Source organism: Neovison vison, chromosome 9, assembly GCF_020171115.1.
Source record: "Neovison vison isolate M4711 chromosome 9, ASM_NN_V1, whole genome shotgun sequence".
Taxonomy (NCBI): Eukaryota; Metazoa; Chordata; class Mammalia; order Carnivora; family Mustelidae; genus Neogale; species Neogale vison.
This window is the reverse complement of record NC_058099.1, coordinates 20628941-20652602: the sequence shown is the minus strand read 5'-3', so window position 1 is coordinate 20652602 and position 23662 is coordinate 20628941. Positions and strand designations below refer to the sequence as shown.

The 23662-nt window shown below is 36.0% G+C and overlaps 1 protein-coding gene across 4 annotated transcripts in view; it reads left to right on the top strand.

Annotated features, from left to right (window-relative positions):
* The window catches only part of KIAA1958 (KIAA1958 ortholog), a 160020-nt gene that overhangs the window by 120746 nt on the left and 15612 nt on the right, over positions 1–23662 (top strand). For 2 of the 4 annotated variants that reach the window (XM_044265120.1, XM_044265121.1), the window contains one exon: positions 1433–12653. The exons of 1 other annotated variant lie outside the window; for it this stretch is intronic. In XM_044265120.1, the coding sequence (XP_044121055.1) occupies positions 1433–2478 (1046 nt within the window). In that variant the 3' untranslated portion in view covers positions 2479–12653. Of the gene's footprint in view, positions 1–1432; positions 12654–23662 lie in introns of those variants that run through there. One more of the 4 variants, XM_044265123.1, reaches the window with a different exon arrangement.

Sequence of the window (23662 nt, the reverse complement as noted above, 5' to 3'; positions counted from 1 at the left end):
CCTCTCAATAATTGGATAACCCAGTTTTCTATTGGTGTACTTTCATTTTTAGAATTTCTCTTTCTGAATCACACCCATGTCTGACATAACAGTGGTGAATTTCGACAAAACATCTTTATTGTTAATGTTAAAGAGTCCAAACTTAACTTATGTATTACTAAAGGGAAACCACTTAAATGGTATCATTGAACTTAAAAAAAAAAAACTGAGTAAAAATAAGGAGTAGGGTTTCCTTCATAAAAGGCATAAGCACTAGAACTTTGTTTCTCAAAGAAGTTTCTCTCAAACCTCTTCCTGAGCACAGATTTCTGCTACAGAGGAATCTCATACTGATAAGCATCCTAAGTAATTCACAAGTACACTGAAGTGTGAGAATTGCTAGTCCAGAGCAACATTACTTAACTGTGCATAATCCATGATGGAAAGAGGCAACCCTAGTCCTTGGTGGAAGAGTGTAAATAATAAATTAACAACATAAAATGATTTGTCCAAGAGATATACCCCTTTCCTTACATCTGAATTATTGTAGCCTGATTCAAGTTTCACTGTCCTGTCTTTACACTATGAAGTTTTATCCTCATTGCTTGACAAAATATCAAATATTTTTATTGCTTATTACAAACTGCCTGCAATTCATACAGAGTATTTATAAACTGTATTTACCTAAATTGCCATAGAGTGTTGAATAAACTACTATAAATAATTTATATTTACTAATTTTTATTTTATTTTAAAGATTTTATTTATTTATTTATTTAACAGACAGAGTTCACAAGTAGGCAGAGAGGTAGGCAGAGAGGCACGCAGAGAGGGAGGGGGAAGCAGGCTTCCCGCTGAGCAGAGAGCCCAATGCGGGGCTCGATCCCAGGACCCTGGGATCATGACCTGAGCCAAAGGCAGAGGCTTCAACCTACTGAGCCACCCAGGCACCCCTATTTACTAACTTTTAAATAGAGATCTCTAGTGATGTGCTAAATAACAAATTTGAATATTTTAGTTCAGTAAAATAGAACCAGTAAAACCTCTGATTTCACAAATGAAGTGATTCGAAATGAGGGTGTCAGCTTGGGGCCCAAGCACACTGCAGTAGGGTGAATAGCACATTTCTGTCTCACGTTCCTCCTATAAAGCAAAGGCTGGCTCTGATCTCACTCTTCCCACAAACCTTCATGCACAAAACTTGTGTGTCAGTGACACGACAAGTTCATTTTGATTGTAATGGGCCATATTCTTGTCTAGTACATCATTTGTGAAACTCAAGTTGACTATTGTAATGCAGCAGGTTGGTAAATAACATTGATGAGTGATCTCTATGAAATGGATTCCTTCTTTCCCTTTTCATTATAAGAGGAAACTTTATTGCAGAGTAGAAAGTGCATTGTCTGAACTCATCAACACCCTCTCTATCCCTCCCCTCCCCAATTTGTTGCAGACCAGGATGAAAGAGCAGCTGAGCTCAGCAGGGAGCAGAATGAGAAAACCATCCGGAGCACGCAGACCGCGCTCCGCAATTTCCGAGAGTTCCTCATCTCCAAGTATCCTTCTGAAACAAGAGAGATTTATGTCATCCCTTGCAAGGAATTGGATGCGTACCTGGCCTCTTTCTTTGTGGATGCCAGGCAGAAGGATGGGTCCGAATATGAACCCAACAGCTTGGCCAATTACCAGTGTGGACTTGAACGGTACCTAAAAGAACATAGGTATGGCTACAGTATCACCAGGGATAAGGAATTCAAGCGTTCCCAAGAGGCCCTGAAACAGAAGCAGATTGAACTCCGCTGCAAAGGAAAAGGAAATAAGCCACACAAGTCCATGAAGCTCACCTTTGCTGATGAGCTCATTCTGCGGAAAAGGGGACTACTAAGCCGCTATAATCCTGAGGGTCTTCTCAACCTTGTCTGGCTCAACAACACGAAAGCTTTTGGGCACTGCACAGGCTTCCATGGATCTACCTTGAAGTGGGGTGATATCCGGCTCCGGGTAACAGAAACAGGGCTGGAGTACTTAGAGTGGATGGGTCAAGACACTGGTGACCTGAATGCCAAAACCAAGAGAGGGGGGACAGACTCTCGTGTGTATGCCACCCAGCATGCTCCACAGACCTGCCCCGTACAGGACTATAAGGAGTATGCCCAGCGCCGGCCTCCTGCCATGCGCTATGAGGATGCTCCTTTCTACCTGTCCATCAAGCCAGTTGTGAACTTGGCAGCTCTGCATTGGTACAACTGCCAAGCCCTTGGGAAGAACAAGCTGGCTAAGATGGTGAAGACCATGTGTGAGAAGGGTAACATCCCTGGCAGAAAAACCAACTTCAGTGTGTATCAGAGCTGTAGCACCTTGTCCGAGGCCCAGAGCAACCAGCTGGTGCTCATCTGTAACAATCTGAGCCAGCAGGCTGCCCAGTCGGTGGCTGGGCACTCCAACAGTGGCAATTTCATCGTCTCTGCTTCCTATGACTCTTCCTCAGACACTGCTTGACCAGGTGGCTTGAGGAAGACCCCAGTTTGGTTACTGTGTCCAGAGAAACTGTGATTAGACACTGCTTCTCATTCCCTTTCCACCGCCCTCAGTATTAACTTTATAAAAATATAAATATATAATATATTTTTCTTTTTACAAATAAGCCAATGGAGATAGTTTAGTATTGCTAACATAGTATTTATAGGCTTAACACAAATGTACTTGTGGGTGATTAATTGTAATTGCTGTTACAGACGACAAAACCATAGTGGTTCTCAGGCAACACAAAGTAGAGAAGGAATTCCGTTTTTAAAGAACTGTCAGAAAAGTAACTGAAAGATATCCTAGATACTTGTGTCCTCAATTCCTGCTTTCCTTCCCACCCCACCTCTCATTTTAGTAAAGTTAATAAATGGCTTTATTTTTTTAATTTTTAAAATTTTATACTAATCAGGAGACAATATTAACTCTACTGCTTACATATAACTGTATCCAGTCACGTCAAAAATATGAAAGTGTTGATAAAAGCTCAACAAATTATCTACATACTTTTTTTAGCTGAATTAGAATTTTAGCTCCTGTGCCTCATTTTTTGTAATGTCTGAAAATATAGATGTTTAACTAACATCTTTTCTTTTGGGGGCAATAAAGCTGCCATTCTTTTTGGAAGATACATAATTTTTAAATAATATGCAAAGTCCAATATTGTGGCAAAAAAGACTGTTATTAGCTCATTTTTACTGTTGTGCTTGAACTTGGATAGAATGTTTTTTGTTCCCTAAGAAATCAGTTAAAATGAGATGTGATATTCAGATTTACAAAACTACCAAAGCTTTGAAAATGTTCCCAAGCGTTAGATTGTATATCAAACATAAAGAGAAGGTAGAGAATGAGAGAGTCTTATTAAAAATCCAGAAGCACTAGTCAAGACAACAAAAGAGCCCTACTCTTCAAAGCTCAGATCCCCTGAATTATTTATTTATAAGCATTAAACTTCAGTCTCTTTTCCCTAGGAGATTACTTGACTCTGTAGTTGAGATCAAAAGAATATTGACACTCATTTTGGGTAACAACATTTTGTTACCAGATTTAGATAAATTCAAAGCATTCTTGAAAATGTGCAGAGTTTCTTCTACAGTAAATATAAATTTATCTGTGATACCCTGCAATTATTATAATAATAATTTTGGTTAAACAGCCCTTTGTGGTGGTTTTTCCAACGTCTGTCTTTTCATGTCTTGAAGCCTGTGGTATATTTTTAGTTAAGATCCTTCAATAACAACGTAAGTTTAGACACTAGGACGATGATAAAGTTGAGCTAGGTTCCTGTCCTGTATAATGATTAACGCATAAAAAACCCAAGTCTTAATAGCTTTACTGGATTCTATTGGGAAGTATTTGTTCTTCAAGGCAAACTCATAATTCACATTAGCGGGAGGGTAGGTGTTATTTTATGTATTAATTTATCATGGACTAGGACAAATTTCATTTTTATTTGCTTTGTTAAATTATCATATTAGCTGAGCTTTCCCATGGCTAGGCAGCGTTTTCCAACACTAAGTCATAAACACATAAAGACCCATTCCTCTTACGCTGTGACCTCTCCTTTGGCTCTAGAGTAGAAACTCTGCTGTGGACTTTGTGTGGTGGAATCCACTTTACTTTGCAACTTTTCCTCCAGAGGGAGGCATCCAGAAACAAGAAGAGAGGGTTGGAGATATTTTGCTTTATTGTTTTACACTAACAATGATGACACGCACCATTTTTTGAGCTGGTGTGTTTACCAGCACTGTGCAAAGTGACTTACTACATGCATTATTTAGATAATAGTTACTAACTGTATGAAAATTAGAAAATTCAGATAAGCATAAGAAAACAAAATATATACTCCTGAATCTGCTGGCCAAAATAACCACTGTTAATATTTTGGTAAATATTTCTTTAGACATTTCAATACATATATATTTATTTCTATATATATTATCTTCAATCCTTGAAAGGATTAGTTATCTCCATTTTATGTTGAGATCAAGAGAAATCAGTTAGCTTATAGTTAAGGAAATGGTAAACTGTCATCTGACTGCGAAGTTTTTTCTGTTTATCTTCCTTATTTCCAGCTCCTAGTCAGTTTCCAGCGATTTGAGCCAGAAATGGGGACACGGTGTCTTCCCATCTCTCAAGACTATCTGATTAAAAGGAATGCTTGAGTGATCTTTCATGATGGCACACTGTGCTCCCTAATGTCCCCTCTTCTCTTCATTTTGAACCACAAGGCCTCTTTCTCTCAAGTTCTCTTTCCTTAATCTATGCCTGGTTTGTAAGTGCACAGGACAGCCTACTGTAAAAGAATTCTGTTTCTAAAAAACAAGGTTGTTTTTAATGGGTTACCTCTCATGTTTAAATTTTTTTTTTTTCGGTAAAACATTTAAAATGTGATTTTGTATTTTATTTTTGCATTGACACATACTTTAAAAATTCTTAATATGTTTTTGATATGTTTTGCCCTTTGGAAGAAGGGCAGTCAGTATGTACTGAGAAAGCTAACCTGGGAGACTTTGCATCCCTCCGAGTGTTTATTGAGGTACTACTAAAACGAAAGTCTCTCCTATTTCATCTTACCGCATTTTCATTCAGAAAAACACAGTTAAATTGAGAATGTGAGTTACTTTTTATTTATTTTATTTTGCTTTGATAACTCAAACCAAATAGGAACATTGTGATCTAGATTTAGAAATATTTTCTGAAGAATGGCTTGGTAGAAGTTTAGCTGAACTGTAGTATCTCTTTGGGTTAACAAAATAACAAAAAACTATCAGCAACTACCTCTAAATTTTGTGTTTTTATATAAACAATACTGAAAACATGCTACTACCAGATGCCATTTTTGTTATTTTAGCTTAAAAAAAGTTAATATTCATACTGTGGCAGTGGTACATGCCAAATATGGTACATGTTCTTTAGTGAAAATTCAGCAGTCCAGCGGGTATTTACTACAACTGAATGTGCTGCCTTCCCAGGCAATCCTGTGGTTCATACAATAACAATAAAACCATATTTACAAAGTTTACACTTTTAGGTCAGTGTAAGGTCATGTAAAAAAGAGACAGTGCCCCTCATATGACTCTGGAAGTTTTGCGCTGTCCACAAAAAATGTCAAACCCATCTATCAGCATTTAGGGGATATACCTGCAAAATTCAGTCTTTGTTCTACCTGAGTGACTGACTGTTGAAAACCATGAATGGTAGCAATTTTTCTCTAAAAAACCATAATGTCTGAAAAAATTAGCGCTATTCAGGATGTTTATCCACAGAGCTTATTCTTAAAGTTCCAGTTCTTACCATGGGTTGTAGGGGTGGTCTGAATATGATTTATAATATGCCCTCTACTTAAAATACTTGTTATTTTTTAGATATTTTTCCTTGCGTTAAATTTTCCCTGTGTTAATTCACTTTTCCCTATGTTAAGTTACCTCCTGATGCGCAAAGGAACAGCCTGAAATTTTCTAGGGTAGATCAAGTCTCTTTGGTTTTTCAGTTGGGTCATTGTTAACTGAAACTTCCATCACATTTATCTGTCCATAAGCCATCTGTCATATGGCTTAGCTTTTAGATGTCATGAAATCAAATGACTTCACTGACATGAGAATTTATAGTCCTATCAACAAGTACTTGAACATCTATTGTCTAGACACTGGGAAGGGTGCAAAGATGTGTAAAATAGCCCCTGCCCTCAAAGAGTTTATAAAAGATCCTGTAATAAAAGTGTCATTTCATTTTTTTGAGAGCTCACCAAAAAGTCTGCCAATACTGTTATGCATCATTTCCCAAACTTTATACTCTTGCAGTTTGTTTATTATTCAGCCATTGAAAATGTTGGTTTGCTGTGGAATACCTAATACTGCTTTGAGTATTTTGAGGAGAATCTTCTTTAGAGCCTGTTTTAAAATCAGCATGAAGGCAAAGCCATTCCTGCACCGTCCGTTGTGTTCACATAGGTGCACACATGGATAAGAAGGTGTAGATTGTCCTCAATGACTGTCATTTACTGGGTCCTTACAATGCACCAGAGTACTAAGTGCTTCTATAAGTTGTTTCACTAACTCTCACACTTACCCTGAGGGCATGATTATTTCTCCTTTATAGATGAGGAAATCCAGAGGAGTCTAATGTGTTGCCCATATCACAGCTAATACATAAGAGCGTCAGGATCTGAAACCCGATCCAGATACTATGAAGTCTGTCCTTTTCTGCTGTAGCTGCTTGTTCACAAAGTGATTTCCTTGGCTTTTGTAGACTCTCTGAAGTGATAAATTATAAATGAAATCCCTGGTGTAATAAAATCATCAATATTCATTGTCTCCAGATTGACTGCGAGCAGTGCCATCACCTGGCATGTTTGTTAGTACAGCATTGTTTAGGCCTCATTATTTTAGTTACTTGGAGATGGAACATTCAGCACTTTGTTTTCCCCTGGCCATGTGTAGAGAACAAAAGTTTATCTCACTTTTTAAAGTACATTTAGCTTTGTCTTGGAGATGAGTGTGTGCAGAAGTAATTATACTTTTAAAAGTGGTTATCATTTGTTTTTATCAATCAGACAGGGTAAGGGGGAGTTCTAGGCAGAGGGAATCTCTCTCTTAAGCCCAAGAGCCAATACTGCTATCTTAGATGATACTGATTGCCAGTTTGCAGTCAATAGGAAGATCAAAGGGAGTTTGATCTTGACTGCAGATTTGGTGCCAGCAAATTGACAATATTTAATATAGGAATTTGTTGTTAATATTTTGTTTTTTTTCTTAATCTGTTGAGATTGTTTCTGGGGTACCTGTCTGGCTCAGAGCATGTGACTTGATCTCAGGGTCATGAGTTCAAGCCCCACATTGGGCATAGAGCCTCCTAAACAGATGAATGAATGAATGAGTAAATGAATGAATGAATGAATAAAGATAGTTTTTAACAGGAAGTTTTTGAGGAAAAATACTATCCTTACGATTCTCAGAATTAGAGAGACCGGAAACTGTTCAGATTTTCTTTATTTGATTATCTCCACAGTTCTATATATTAGAAACAAACACTTCTGATTTTAATCAGGCTTCTTGTGACTGGATTTCTTTATCTACAGGAAAGGAGTATTTTGATCTATATTTCTCTGGTCAAAATATAGCTGCAATATTTAACATCTATAAATAAAAACTCAACTATATGATAAAGGAAATAAATTTCCAAGCCTAGAGGAGAAGTCAAGGGGAGTGTATGATCATTTGTTGCAGTAAGCTAATTTTTTAAGTGGTTCCTTTATGAAAAAAAAAAAAGGTTATAAACACTAAAGAATTAAGTTTTCTATCAGTTAGTTTAATAGATTTTTTTTGTCAAATGGATTTCCTTTATATCAGATCTTGGCATATTACCATATACAAGTACAGAGAGAGAGGGTGCTTATTAGGAAACACACCATTGTCGAAGGCATCCTCAGTTCTGTTTTGTTTTACCCTTAAGGCATAGCATTCAGCATTGCTTCTCCTCCTCACTGGATCTAGCTGAGATGAAATGAATGTATAGCTTTTCATAAGACAAAGTAATGAAGCTGGGATGATTTTAAGAGATCCTTGTTATAGAATATAACTGGGACACAAATATACTGCATATATTATCCTTTAGTGATTGGTGTATTCCTAATTATACAAAAACAGAAAAGGGGATGATACTGGAAAACTGCCAACAACTCTGATTTCACTTCTAATTAGAGAAAAGAAACATAATCAGAATTTCTCATGCTTCATCCTATCTGTAAATTGATCATTTGGGCCTGCCAAAGCTGAAGGAAAACACCTGATTTGGTATTAAAGATTGCATTACTTTTTAAAGACAGCATTTTAATACATTTAAATTGAGTTGTTACATAAACTATGACTTTGTTGAATTACACTCAGTATTAATTAAGTCAGTACTAATTTGATCAGAATATTAATTAGGTCAGAATATTAATGTACACCATCATCTTTGCTGAATTATAATATAAAGGTTGACCTGGAAAGGGTCCAAGAGATCCTCTAGCCCAGTGCTGTTGAGTGCTATGAAGAACAGGAGTCACCATGTCCTTTTAGGGGTAGGGAGCAAGGAGAGCAAGGAGTTAAGAGTTTGCAAAGGGAATCCTCAAATGCTGATTAATTCTCATGTTCCCTATGCCCCTACCTTCCTACTTTGAAACTCACCCGACTAAATGAGCTACTACCTCTGTGACACATCCTCCACACGGAGGCTGGAAAAAAGATTGGAAACTTCTGCTCTAACCCACCCCTCTTTTTTATACAAGAGAGAAACGGCCCCAGAGACATTAATGAGTGCCCAGGTGTGCACACCTTGTTAGAGGCAGAACCGGAACTAGAACCCAGGCACCCTGACTTCTAGTTCACAGAAAAGAGTTGAGGGTGGTAAGACAACCCGACATTTCCAATGAGTAGGAAAGGGTATCTTTTCTTGTTTTCAAAATTGTAATAGTTTTTTAAGCCCTCAGTCAAGCTGCCAGTTTCCAAGTAGGCTATTTTTGCATGTGAATTCTCACTTTTCATTTTATACAGTTACAGCTTGATTTTAGCAACTTTTTCTTTTTGAAATTTGATGGAATAATCTCTAAACGTAAATTTTCTTTTTTTAACGAACATCTCTCCACTTACCCCATTCATATATAGTTTTCATTTACGGAGGGGAAAACTACAGTTTTCAAGTGTATGATTTCCAGTTATAGATTATGAACTGCTTAATCTATAACTTGCTTAGTGTGGTAATCATTTGTATATCCAGCTACGTAGTATTTATATCACTAGTTTTGAATGCAGTCTATAATACCCTTTTTTACTCTATGGAAAGGTTAAAATATCATCTCAAAGGTTTGGGACATATATTCAGTCCAAAGGATCGAACTTCTATCAACATAATTAGAATGTTTCTGAAGTGAATTTAGTTACAGGGAGGAAAAATGGGAACTAATGGAAGACCTATAGCAGGAAGATGTTGAAATACGTATTTGTAAATTCTCTTATTCTCCTGCTTGGCCTTCTAAAGAGGAATTCAAGCATAAAAATAAAAAATTTTCACAAATTTTTATTTTATAAATTATATTTACCAGATTATAGCAGGAGAAAAAAGGTGAAATTCTAGGATTTTTTTTCTTCAAGTACAGTGGAATTATTTGTCTTTTGAATGCAATGTTGAATTTTGCTAGACTTCTGATGTTCTTTGTATTACACTGGAATTAGAGAATATTTTTACCATTCATTTCAAAGAGCTTTGAAAATGCTTTGGCACAATTTATTTATTTGTGGTAAGTAGAATTAGGAAGACATCAGCAATATGGAATCCTAAAAGTAATTGTGCATACTGTATTTAAGTGATTTTTATGCCTATTTACTTTCGGTAATTCTTACATTTTATAAATCAAATACGTTAGTATACTTTCACTAGAAATTAATTTATAATTGATTATTTATACTGGATGAAGTAGCAGGTCCATTTTAGGATTAATCCACTCAGATTAACTTTATCTAACTGAATTTTTATATATACAATTCATTATATTACAACTTTTTAAATAACATTTATAACAGAACTTCTGTTTTATAAAGTATTTGTTACAAAAAAAAACCCATCTTGCCAAAAACCATTACAATTTCTATGCATTGTGTAATATGCAGTGATGTCACTGTTGAGATTTGCATGTTGTTGTAGGTGCTTTTTCATATCTGTGTTTGTGGTGTTTATGTGGAATTGTTGACCATTGCTGCTATCACTTATTGTATTAAACAGAAAAACTGTGCTAAGAGGCTGTGCCAGTCAACATTTGTATGTGTGACTTGTAAAAATATGTACTTAGTTGTTTAATATTTGGAGCCAGCACTTAGTAGCCTCTACAGAAGGAAATATTGTAGTCGTCAAGTGATGCCAACTTCAGAATCTTGTTTCACATGTGTAATTCCAGGTCAGATGTTCTTCCAGACTTTCCCCAGCTCTTAGAAAGGAAATGTTTGCAAAAAGAAAAAGCAAGGATTCTTAACTTTTCCAGTACTCCCCCTACTTCAGATCCTTTTTTTGTTCTTCTGATACTTGAACACATTACAAAGAAATCCAATAGAATGACAGTGTAGCAGCATAATTACCTTTATCTGGTTATTTCTATCCAGGTAAATGATTTAATACCGGACTATGAGGTAGCGACATTATTTTTGTTGGTTATGGCTTATTGTTTGAAATGCATTTGACAAGAATATTTAGCTTTTTAAATGTATTTATTAGGGACTGTAGAAACCTCAGAGTTCCCAAGTATTAACTTCTATATTCAGCATTCACACGGGCTTATTTAATGTATTTATTTGCCTTATAACCGTCAGAATTTTTTCATGCCCAACTGTCTTTAGTTTGGTTCCTAGTATTTTCATCTTGCCTCAGCAATTACAAACACACTCTGAAAGTAGAGAGAAAATTATTTTGGTGAATAAATTTTATATTTTGTTAAAATTCCACATGGGGGAAATAGCATTCTACATTTATACTCTTAAAATGGAAGGGAAACTGTCATGAAATGTTAAGAAAAGAAGGCTACTTCCTTAAGAGCATTTTAATACCAACACACCAAAATTCCTTGCTTAGTGCAGGGTTTCATTCTGTCTGTTCAATGGGTTTCTAATTATGAGATTCCTTTAATAAAGGGATAATCTCCTGAATTATATTGAGGCTTTTTGTGTGACTGTCAGATACATGGCGACAGCCAGTACTGTATTTGGAAACATTGCTGCTGAAATTGCTGATTTAATTCTAAGAATATTAAAACTAATTCATCAAGGCCCCTGCCACTTCTTTGCTTCAAGGAAAAGAAAGGCAGATTTTAATTGTGAGCCTTTTCTCCAAAATATGCTTTAAACATTTACCCCTCAATAGAGGTGATAAAGCAATAACAGGAAATTCAATTATGTATGTTCTAAAGAAGTTCCGCCCTTGTCCAGTGGCCTTCAGAGCAACACTAAAGTATTTCTTGATTCCTGCATTGGGGGCTTTCAGGCAAGGCCTTTCTACTTAGAATCTTTTTTATATTTTGGACACCAAAGATTATGGCATGATATATCCGATGATTAATGGTTTCTATTAGATAGCTGGGCATGTTTATTTGAATCCTGCTCTTGGATTTTTTTTTACCCACCTGGGTTTTCTGTACATTTTAAATGTCTGTCCTGAGGCCCTTATGCCCAGGGCTTTTTAATTAAATAATGCATATATATTTATTAGGGTTCTAATTTATAGAGTATATTTCCATCATGACTTTGAGCTTTTTTTCACTGTTAAAATTAGACATAGATTTGCCAGATTAGCCCCATCGTGAGCAATAGCATGTACCTTTTTCATTGTAATCTGGAAATGTAACTGTAACCCAATAGGCCTGAGACCTGGTAAGGGAATGACGAAGCATTTTGGATTCAACAGAATCACTTAAATGACCCTTTTATCTGTTAAAGTGAAGAACTTTGATTGTTTAGTAAAAAGAATGCTATATTTGACTTAAATAAGGTCTTCCATTTTACAAATTATAAGAATAATTTTAAGATTTCTTTTACTCTACCGCTTAGAAGTTAATTGGGATTTAAAAGGCAGATTTGTCAATTTATTCAGTATAGTTTAATGCCAGGCATTTTGTTAAAGTAGAAATATAACCATCACAATTAGTACTTCGAAAATTTTTATGAAAAATGATACTATTCTTTTGAGATGCATTTACTTTCCCCCCCATTTGGTAGACTGACATTTTGGATATATTTTCTGGCCACTTGGCTTTTAACTGATTTATGTGAAAAAAGCACATGTGTGCCTGATGTTCACTCTAATCCTATTTTAAAATTCTCTTTTTAAACTGCTGCAATTAAAATTTGTGAAAGAGGAGAAAGGTGTATTGAAATGGAAGGAAATTTCTGTTAATATGTTAAGATGTGTGACTGTGATGCTCTTGGCTAATTAATCCTCCGCCAGTTGATATTTGTATTAATATGGTAGAACTTTTTTGTTAATAAGAATATAATATTGGCTTCACTTTTATTTTTCTGCTCACTGCTTTTCACACTAAGATGTTTCCATCTTTTTCAGCTCACTGTTTTTGCTTCATATTTGTCTGTGTACTTGTGCTCTAAATAAAATTCTAGTTTTATGTCCCAGTGGCTTATTCCATTGTGTGTATAATATTTGTCTCTAACGTCGTGTATTTTTCTATTGTTTTCAGTATTTGTTGTTCCAGCCTAAAATTTAAGGATGTAATGGAAAAATCCAATAGGGACACCTGGGTGGCTTAGTCAGTTAAGCATCTGACTCTTGATTTCGGCTCAGGTCATGATCTCAGGGTCTTGAGATGGAGCCCAGTGTCAGGTTCCACATGAGGCATAGAGCCTGCTTGGGGTTCTTTCTCTTCCTCTTCCTCTGCCCCTCCCCTCCCCCATGTGTGTGTGTGTGTGTATGCGCGTGTGCGCATGTGCACGCGCACATGCATGCTTAGAAGAAAAGAAAAAAAGGCTAATAAAAATCAGCTAATGAGCATCAGTGATGTCTCCATAATGAGAGCATGCTTTAATCGCAGTATTTTGTATCTATTTGGATATGACCAGTCTTCCTTCATTTAATAAGTGGTTTCCTTCAAAAGCTGGCTGATTTTTGAAGCCACAACAAACAATTTTAAAACAAGCCACATTTTGGAAAAAAAAAAATTGTCCTGGTCACTGTGCATTTGACCCCAGGATATAGTCAATGAACATTAAGCAGACTATTCCATATTAGGTGTTGTTTCTTTTATTTTCTTTCTTTCTTTTTTTTTTTTTTTTTTTTTTTTTTTTTTGGTAGATAGCAAAGCAAAGTTTATTGAGCGATAGTACAAAGCTCTTGAAGAGAGGGGACCGGAGAGGGTTGCCCCAGGTATTGTTTCTAACCATTAAGGAGGGGGAATTCACATGGAAGGAGAAGCGTTTCTACATGAGTATGCTCACACATAGCCCATATGGTAGGACAGCTGAATTAATCATATGCTTCCTGGAGCCCCAGGTCCAACAATCCTATTAATGAAAGAGACTCCGCTACAAACTCACTGTCTCTGACCTCTGCAGCCAATTGTACAAAATTATACCAAGCTAAGTAGATGTCAGTTTTCAGACTTCCTTAGTTTTAGGCAAATCTTTTTGGTCAGATATAACTCCCCATGTGCAATTTATTGCATTTTAGGCAGAATAGGAATGATTATTCAAAATGATTATAATTGTTAACTTCAGATGTTTTTGTTGTGTCACTAAAATTATTTAATAAAGGAAAATATTAAAACACCAGAAAATATAATGTTCTTTATCACAGTCACTTGTCTTGCAGAAATGCCAATGTAGGGGCGCCTGGGTGGCTCAGTGGGTTAAGCCGCTGCCTTCGGCTCAGGTCATGGTCTCAGGGTCCTGGGATCGAGTCCCGCATCGGGCTCTCTGCTCAGCAGGGAGCCTGCTTCCTCCTCTCTCTCTCTCTGCCTGCCTTGCTGCCTACTTGTGATCTCTCTCTGTCAAATAAATAAATAAAATCTTTAAAAAAAAAAAAAAAAAGAAATGCCAATGTATTTCTTTCATATCTTATGAATAATCCACCAGTCTTTACTCACAGAAAGCTGAATATTGCAAATGGAAGCAATAGCTGTATTTTTGTATGGTATTTTAAAGTTACTTTATAAATAGTTATACTTTATGTTTTCCTGGTACTTCAAGTAACAAGGAATCTACCTTTAAATTTGTTTACAAGTTACACATTTAAGACATGACTAATAAATAAATAAAATATGTCAAATTTTATTTCCCCAATAGGGGTAGAATATTAGAATTCAAGTTGAGTAATATTTAGCCTACAACTCAGAAAATGTTTTCTTTTAAAAAAAAAGTTTTTTAGGGGTGCCTGGGTGGCTCAGTCATTAAGCATCTGCCTTCAGCTCAGGGTGTGATCCCAAGATCCTGGGATCGAGCCTGGTATCAGGCTCCTTGCTCAGCGGCAAGCCTGCTTCTCCCTCTCCCATTCCTCCTGCTTGTGTTCCTTCCCTTGCTGTCTCTCTCTCTCTGTCAAATGAATAAATAAAATCTTTAAAAATAAATGAAATAAAAGTTTTATTCATTTAATTTTTTCATAATCATCTTTTCTGAGAAGATATCAACTAAAATGTCTAACATGTACAAAATACTTCATGTTGGGATATATTATCTGAAAAGATTATGTTAAAAGCAAACATTGAATTGGTGGCAAACATTTTCAGACCGAACTATTGTTTTCTTAAAAGAGCATTTTCTTGATTAAAATTTATAATGCTTTTAAACTGTTAAGGCAAAAATAAATATTCATTGTGAAAAATTTGGCACATACTAATAATAAAGGAGGAAATATCACAGGAATTTTACTACCCATAAAAACAATTCAAGTAATACTTTGGTGTTTTATTTTATAATTTTTATGTATAGATGTCCTTCAAAAATTGTAGTCAATCTGCATTTACTGTTTTGTACATTTGTAAAAGATCTTTAGCCTTTGAAAGTGTGATTATTATATAGTTACATAGTTTTCCGTTGCATAGTAGTACCAAAATCCATCTTACAGTGCTTTTGTTGGGTTGGATTTTCACTTTTTAAAATTTGCCTTCAAAAACATCCTTAAGCATACATTTTTGTATGTATCTATGATTAAATATTTAGCATAAATTTCTACAAGAGAAATTCCTGGGCCAAATAAAAAACATTTACTTTTCCTACATATATATTTCCAAAACCCTACTTATTTTTATAACTTTGAAAAACAATATATTCATATTGTAAAGCTTGTAAGCCTCACAGACGTAAATACTAACCATCCTTCCAGATATTTTCCTAAACTAGTGCAAATTCCCCCTATCCTAGCCAATGCTTAGATCTGGACCTTTTTATGTTTTTGGCAGTCTGATAAATGAAATACATCTTCTTTTGATTATAATGTCTTATTATTATTAATGCTTTTGTTATTTGTATTTCTTCTATGAATAATTACCTGTCATATCCCGGGCCCATATTCTAGTGAGTAATCTTTTTCCAATTGATTTAAAGGAGATTTTCATATGTACTTTGTCACTTTATGTGTTACAAGTATTTTCTCCAGGTCTGTTTATTGTCTTTTAAAATTTATTCAATGCAGAACTTCTGAATTTTTATGTCATCTGAGTTGTTAATCTTTTTTATAGCTCTGGTTGTATCATGCTGAGAAAGGCTTTTCTTACTCCCCAAATCATGAAAATTATCTTCTTTATAGCAATAGCCTTTTGAAAAAGATCTATTTGGAAATGTGCTGTATGTGGTATGAAGTAGGAATCTAAATTTGCTTTTGTTTTTGTTTTTCTAACTCAATAGCTTATTATCTCAAAGCATTTATTGAAGAGTCCATCCTTTCCCCAGCAATTTGAATTGGAACCTTTATTATATACTCAATTTGCATATTTACACAGGCCTTTTCTGGACTTTCTTCTGTTGCAGTGATCTATTTCTCTCTTTTCCAGAGCTTAAACTAAATTACTACAGTATTACACTACATGTCTGTATCTTTCAGGGCAAAGCCTGCCAAATAATACTTTCAAAATTGCCTTCCTTTTCTCATGCATTTACTCTCCCAGATAAACCTGACCAGTAACAACCTGACCAGTAACAAACTACAAAAAGGGGGATTTTAATTAGAATTACACCGCATTAAAGAATACTTGAAGAAATTAAACAGACTTTTAATATTGAGCCTTTCCATCCAGGTACATGATATAATTCTTCTTTGATTAAGTTTATATGTACATTGTTAATATGTACATTGTTATATGTACATTGTAATTCTGTTTAAGAATTTTTTAGGGGCGCCTGGCTGGCTCAGTCAGTTAAGCATCTGGACTCTTGGTTACAGCTCAGGTCATGATCTCGGGGTCTTGAGATCAAGCTCTGAGTTGGGTTCTGTACTCAGCATGGAGTCGGCTTGAGATTCTCTCTCCTTCCTCCTCTGCTCCTCCCCTCGTTTGTGCTCTTTTTCTAAATAAATAAGTACATAATCTTATAATTTTAAAAAAATAATTTTTTGAAAGTTTTCTTACTAAATTTCACAGACACAAAAGGCCACAAATAATGTACAGCTTGTTTAATTTTTCTGAAGCAAGCATTTTGCTGAAAACACCACCTAGAAGAAGACATAGAACATTACTCGAAACCCAGAAACCCCTCCTATGCCCTCCTTTAGTTTCCTCCCTCAGGCAACCACTTTGTTATTTCAACATAAGAGTCATTTTATCTGTTTCTGAATTACATAAGTGGGCCCTTTCAACTCACTATGTTGTGTCTGGCCTCTTTTGTTTAACATTGTTTTTGTGGGCCTCATCCATATTTTTTATGTTTACTGATTCCAGTAGTCCATTCCTTGTCATAATTGTATAATAATATATTGTATAAATATTTTACAATTTCGGGCACCTGGGTGGCTCAGTGGGTTAAGCCTCTGCCTTTGGCTCAGGTCATGATCTCAGGCTCCTGGGATCGAGTTCCACATCGGGCTCTCTGCTCAGCAGGGAGCCTGCTTCCTCCTCCTCTCTCTCTTTCTCTCTGCCTACTTGTGATCTCTCTCTGTCAAACAAATAAATAAAATCTTTTGAAAAAATTTTACAATTTCATATGCATTCTGTTGTTTTTGAACATATGAGTATTTCCAGCTCAAGCCTTTCTATTATTGAGTTTACTTTCATGAACTCTTATGTTACATGCCTTTCAGTAAACATGTAGATGCTTCTGTTAGGTATATACTCAAGTGTAGCATTGCTGGATCATAGAATATTTGTACGTTCACCTTTAGTAGATAGTACCAATTAGTTTCCAAAGTGGGAGTGCAAATTGACTTTCCTACCAGCCAAGTAGGAGTGCTCCTATGGCTCCACATCCTCATCACTGCTTGATATTTGCAGATTTTGTTTTTATTTTAAACATTTTGGTGGATGGATTTTAATTTATGTTTCCTGAAAAATTAATGGTATTTCTTATTTTATACAGTGCCCATTCAAGTTTACCCAATTTTTTTAAACGATTTTATTTATTTATTTAACAGACAGAGATCACAAGTAGGCAGAGAGGCAGCCAGAGAGAGAGAGGGGGAAGCAGGCTCCCTGCCAAGCAGAGGGCCCAATGCGGGCTCGATCCCAGGACCCCAGGATCATGACCTGAGCTGAAGGCAGAGGCTTAACCCACTGAGCCACCCAGGTGCCCCAAGTTTACCCATTTTTAATTGGCCTCGCTGCCTTCTAATTGGTTTGTTAGATATACGTACTTCAGAAATCTTCTCTCACTATGTGGCTTGCCTCTGCACCCTCTAAATGGTGCATTTTAATAAATGCCTTTTTAATTTTAAAGAAATTCTTTTATCAATCTTTTACTTTTGAGGTAATAATGTTGATGTTCCATTAAAAATATGCTGCTACCCTAAGGTCCTGAAGATGGTCTCCTATGTTTTTCTCTAGAAGCTTTATTGTTTTACCATTCACATTTAGATTATGATCCATTTGGAATTGTTTTTTGTTTGTGGTGTGAGGTAAGCATTCAATTTGCTCATATCATGTTAAGGATTTTTGTGTCTGTTTATGAGCATGTTGGCCTGTAATTTTCTTTTATTGTATTGCTCTTGTCTTATTTTTTTATAGAAAAGTTATTCTGTCCTTTAAAAGAAAATGGGTACTATTCTCTCTTTTTCTATTCACTAGCAGAGTTTTTAGGTTTGGCATTATTTGTTCCTTACATGTTAAAAAAATTTGCTGGTGAAATACATCTCACCCTGGAGGAGGGGTGTGTGTGTGTGTGTGTGTGGTGTGTGTGTGATATCTCAAATTACAGATTCAGTTTCTTTAATGGATGTAGGACTATTTAAATTTTATATTTCTTGCTCAGTTGTAGTAGGTTGTGGCTTTCCTATGTATTTGCCCATTTTATAAAAATTTTCAAATTTATTGGCATCAAGTTGTTCATAATATCCTTTTACAATCTGTAGGATTTGTAGTGATAACCCCTGTTTCATTCTTTGTGTTGCAGTTTGTGCCTTCTCTCATTTTTCTTACCAGTTAATTTATTTTGTTAGTCTTTTTATTTTTTTAAATTTTATTTATTTATTTGACAGACAGAGATAACAAGTAGGCAGAGAGAGGTGGAGGGGGAGGGATCATGACCTGAGCCGAAGGCAGAGGCTTAATCCACAGGCTTAATCCACTGAGCCACCCAGGCGCCCTTACTAGTCTTTTTAAATCCATCTTTTGGCCTTACTTCTTTTTTAATTATAAATTTGCTATTGCATTGATTTCTGTTATCTGTAATGTTTCCTTCTTTCTACTCTTCTGAGTACATATGTTGTTCTTTTTATCATTTCCTGGTTCAGTTGATATTCAACCTTTCTTTCCTGATCTCTGTGTCCAATGCTATGATTTTCTCTATAGATATTACAATAAGTGCCTCCCACAACTTTGACATATATATTATTATTATCATTTGGTTTGGTTTGAAATATTTTTTCTTTTTTTTTTTTTTAAAGTTTTTTTTTCTTTATTTGAGAGAGAGAGAGAGGGCACGAGCAGGGAGGAGCGGTCAAGGGAAAGGGAGAAACAGACTCCCTGCTGAGCAGTGAGCCTGATCAGGGTCTTGATCCCAGGATCTGGGATCATGATCTGAGCAAAAGGCAGGCACTTAAACCACTGAGCCACCCAGGTGCCCCTGAAATATTTTCTAATTGCCATTGGTTTTTTCCCTTCCTCAGGGGTTTATTAGAAGCATATTATTGCTTAGTGCTTTAAAGTTATGCTCTTGTAATTTATTTATATTTTAATTCTGCTGATATTCTGAATGATTTAATCCTTTGGAATGTTGAAGTTTGCTTTATGTCTAGCATTTCTATTTTGGTAAAAGGGCCATGTATCTTTGAAAAGAATGTGTCTTCTGCAGTTGTTCGATATGTTGTTTTTTGTGTATCAATTAAGTATAGTTTGATATTTGCATTGTTTCAATCTTCTTTATCTATACAATTTTCAGTGTGTATTTTTTATGTCAGTTATAGAAAAGGACATATTAAAATCTTAGTTGTAGATTTGCCTATTTCTTTTTAAAAATTCTTACATTTGCTCTTTATATTTTGAGGCTATGTAATTAGATAGAAATTTGGATTATTAGGGCGCCTGGGTGGCTCAGTGGGTTAAGCCGCTGCCTTCGGCTCAGGTCATGATCTCAGGGTCCTGGGATCGAGTCCCGCATCGGGCTCTCTGCTCAGCAGGGAGCCTGCTTCCTCCTCTCTCTCTCTGCCTGCCTCTCTGCCTACTTGTAATCTCTCTCTGTGAAATAAATAAATAAAATCTTAAAAAAAAATTTGGATTATTATATCTTTCTGTTGAATTTTAAAACATTTCTCTTTATAGTAATACATCTTGCCTTAAAGTTCGTTTTGTCTGATATATAGCTATACTAGCATTCTTTTCTACCCTATTTATTCCTATGTGTAAGGAGGACATACATAGCTGAGTTTTTTTTTTCTTATTGAGACTGATATCACTTATCTTTTTTTAAAGGTTTATTTATTTGAGAGAAAGCGTGAATGGGGGAGGGGCAGAGAGAAAGAGCATGGAGCCCAAAGTGGGTTTCATGATCCTGAGATCATGACCTGAACTGAATCCTAGAGTCGGACGCTCAACCAACTAGGCCACCAAGGCACCCTGACATCACTTATCTTCTAATTGGACTATTGATTCTGGAATAATTGATATGTTTAGGTTTAAGTCTATAATCCTACATTTTTTGCTTTGTCCTATCTATTCTTTGTGCCTTGTTTTTGATTAAAGAAGTCTTTTTTATTTCATTTTCCTCCTCTATGAACTTATATATTCTTTCAATATTCTTGTAGTCGTTACCATGGAGATTAAAATATGCATCCTTGAGCTGTTAAAGTCTACTTTAAATTAGTGTTTTCATCATTTTCTAGATAATGCAAAGACCTTTCAAAACTAGCTCCAGTTACACTCTTTTGTGCTATAGTAATGAATATTAATTCTACATGCGTTTAAAGACCCATAAGACACCATTAGTATTGTTTTAAACAGCTGTGTTCATTTAAATTCACCTACATATTCAATCTTCCCAGTATTCTTTATTTTTTTCTGTATCAATGTGTTTCCATCCTGGATTATTTCCTTGCCTGAAAAACTCCTTTTATTATCACTTAATACTTGACTGCTAATAACAAATATATTCATTATTTTATATGACTTCCCCTGTATTTCACCTTTATTTTTTTTAAGATTTTATTTATTTATTTGACAGAGATCATAAGTAGGCAGAGAGGCAGGCAGACTGAGAGGAGGAAGCAGGCTCTCTGCCGAGCAGAGAGCCTGATGTGGGGCTCGATCCCAGGACCCTGGGATCATGACCTGAGCTGAAGGCATAGGCTTTAACCCACTGAGCCATCCAGGCGCCCCTCACCTTTAATTTTGAAGGATGCTTTGCTTAGTTTGAATTCCACACTGTCATCAGGCCACTCCCATACAGGGAAGCCCTGTTCACTCCAGTGACTCTGACTTTTCACATAAGGCTTCTTCCCATATCCCCCACTGTTGTGTGGGTGTCCTCCTTACCCTGCTTAGGCAAGCATACCACATGCCTGGCTACCTCTGCATGGGATGTTTGCTTGTTTCTCTCTCTGAGTTCAGGCTCTGTTGCCTCCCACTGAAACATATTTCTTGCCCCAGTCAATTTCCTATACTCCCTGCTGGGCAGGCTTCATGCCTAACTCTAAGCCATCACAGCCCCTTCAACACACACATATTCCCGGAAAATAGATACCTACTTTGCTCTGCCCCACCAGCAGCTTTGAAATTGAAAAGTTCAGGAAGAAAATGGGAAAAGGAGAGGTAAGGGAAGAGGAAGAAGAGAAATAAGGGAGAAAATTCTATAATTTCCATTTTGTTAATAGATTCTGATGCTCTGGTAAAATTCTCTATCTTCTCCTTATTTCCTTCAACATATTAAAATTATTTTTTTTAAGATTTTATTTATTTATTTGACAGAGAGAAATCACAAGTAGATGGAGAGGCAGGCAGAGAGAGAGAGGGAAGCAGGCTCCCTGCTGAGCAGAGAGCCCAATGCGGGACTCGATCCCAGGACCCTGAGATCATGACCTGAGCCGAAGGCAGCGGCTTAACCCACTGAGCCACGCAGGCGCCCTTAAAATTATTTTAAAGTCCACATCCATGTCTCACAAGTTCAGTAATCTGGATAATCATGTTGTCTGATTTTTCTCTTATTTTTCATTCATTTGGTCTTATTTTATAGTATGCCTGTTAATGTTATTGAATTCTGGCCATTGTGTACGAAAACTTGTTGAAGATGTTATCCTTCCTCCAGAGAGGATTTAAATTTCTGCTAGCTTGCAAATAAGGTAGGCAGATCACCTTAATCCATCTGAAACTGTTCTACAGATCTTTCTTGACTTACAGTGGGATTATACCTTGATAAACCCATCATAAGTTAAAATATTTTAGGTAGAAAATGCATTTACTATGCCTAACCTACTAAACATCTCAGCTTAGCCTACCTTACATGCACTCAGAATACTGATGTTAGCCTTTAGTTGGGCAAAATCATCCAACACAAAGCCTATTTTATACAGAAGTGTTGAATATCTCACATAATTTGAAAATCTCACACTGTACCGAAAATGAAAAACAGAATGGTCGTGTGGTTACAGAATGGTTTTGAGTCTCTGGTGGTTTACCCTTGTGATCATGAGTTAGACTAGAAGTTGTGGCTGTCTGTCTCTGCCCAGCATCACAAAAGAGCATCCTACCACATATCGCCCAGCCCAGGAAAAGATCAAAATTCAAATTTTGAATTATGATTTCTACTAAATGCCTATCACTTTCACATCATCGAACAGTTGAAAAATCATAAGTCGAACCATAATAAGTCAGGGACCATCTGTATTTCCAGTGTTTCTTATTCTTACAGTTAATCCCTTCTGGATCTCAAAGCCTGTACTGTTACCAAGTCTTCTCCTTAGGAGGCCTTGTTACTATTCTTGACTCCTCAGTGCCATGCAGTTTCCTCTCAGTTATTTCTCCTTTCTACTTGGTTTCTCTGCATCTTGCCTGTGCCTGTTTAGCTTAGGAATCACCAATTCCTGGAAGGAAAATTGCATGCAAAATGTTGGCTCACTTTTCCATGGTTTCCTTCCTCCAGGATGTCCAACTCTCAAGTCCTGGCTGCTTTTTAGGCCCGTAGTTGGATATTTAATACTTGTTTCCCTGAGATGACTAATGTGGACTTCAGGCTGCTTGTTTCTGTTTGGGCTCTATGTCCTGCACTGCAGCTCTTCAAATGATTGAAGAGGAAAACATAGTGATCAATGCAGGACTCACTTCTGTGCATTTCCCATCGCTCCAGGATTTTGCTCCTTGAGTTCCAGTTACTTTTATTTTCCAGTGCATTTTATCTAGCCTTATTCTCAGCAGGGAAGATAGTATAATACCAGCTACTCCATTATAGCCCTAAGTGGAAGTCCTCCTGCCATCATTTTTAAGTTTTCATTTCTTTTATTAACTTGTTCTTAGAAGCTGTGTCTTTCATGGTTGAAAATATCTTTCTTTTGCCCTAGCACTTGAATGATACCTTAAGTAGGTAATAGAATTCTTCATTTTATAGTCTTTTTCCCTTACAACTCTGAGAAGACGAGAGTCATTATTTTTTAGCATGTGGTGTCACAGATGAGAAATCTGATTCTTATTACTATGTTAAAGACTTTTCTCTTACCAGATAAAGATTATCAAATTTTCTTTTTGTTCTTAGATCTTGGAAATTTCACCAAGATATGTTTATATATATCTTCTGTAAGAAGATATGTCTTCAGTATGTATATTTGACAGTTCATGAGACTTAACGCCCTAAAGATTAAAATCTCTTTGATTCTTGGAAATTTTCTTGTATTATTTCTTTCACTACTTATTTTATTCTATCCTCTCATAATTTTTCTTTTGAATTCTTATAAGCTATATTTTGAATTTTCTGCCTCAATCTTCTCTGCCTCTTAACTTTGTCCTCATAATTTAAACACTATTATGACTTTGCTTGCCCTTCTGGGAAAATTCCTTCCGTCTCAC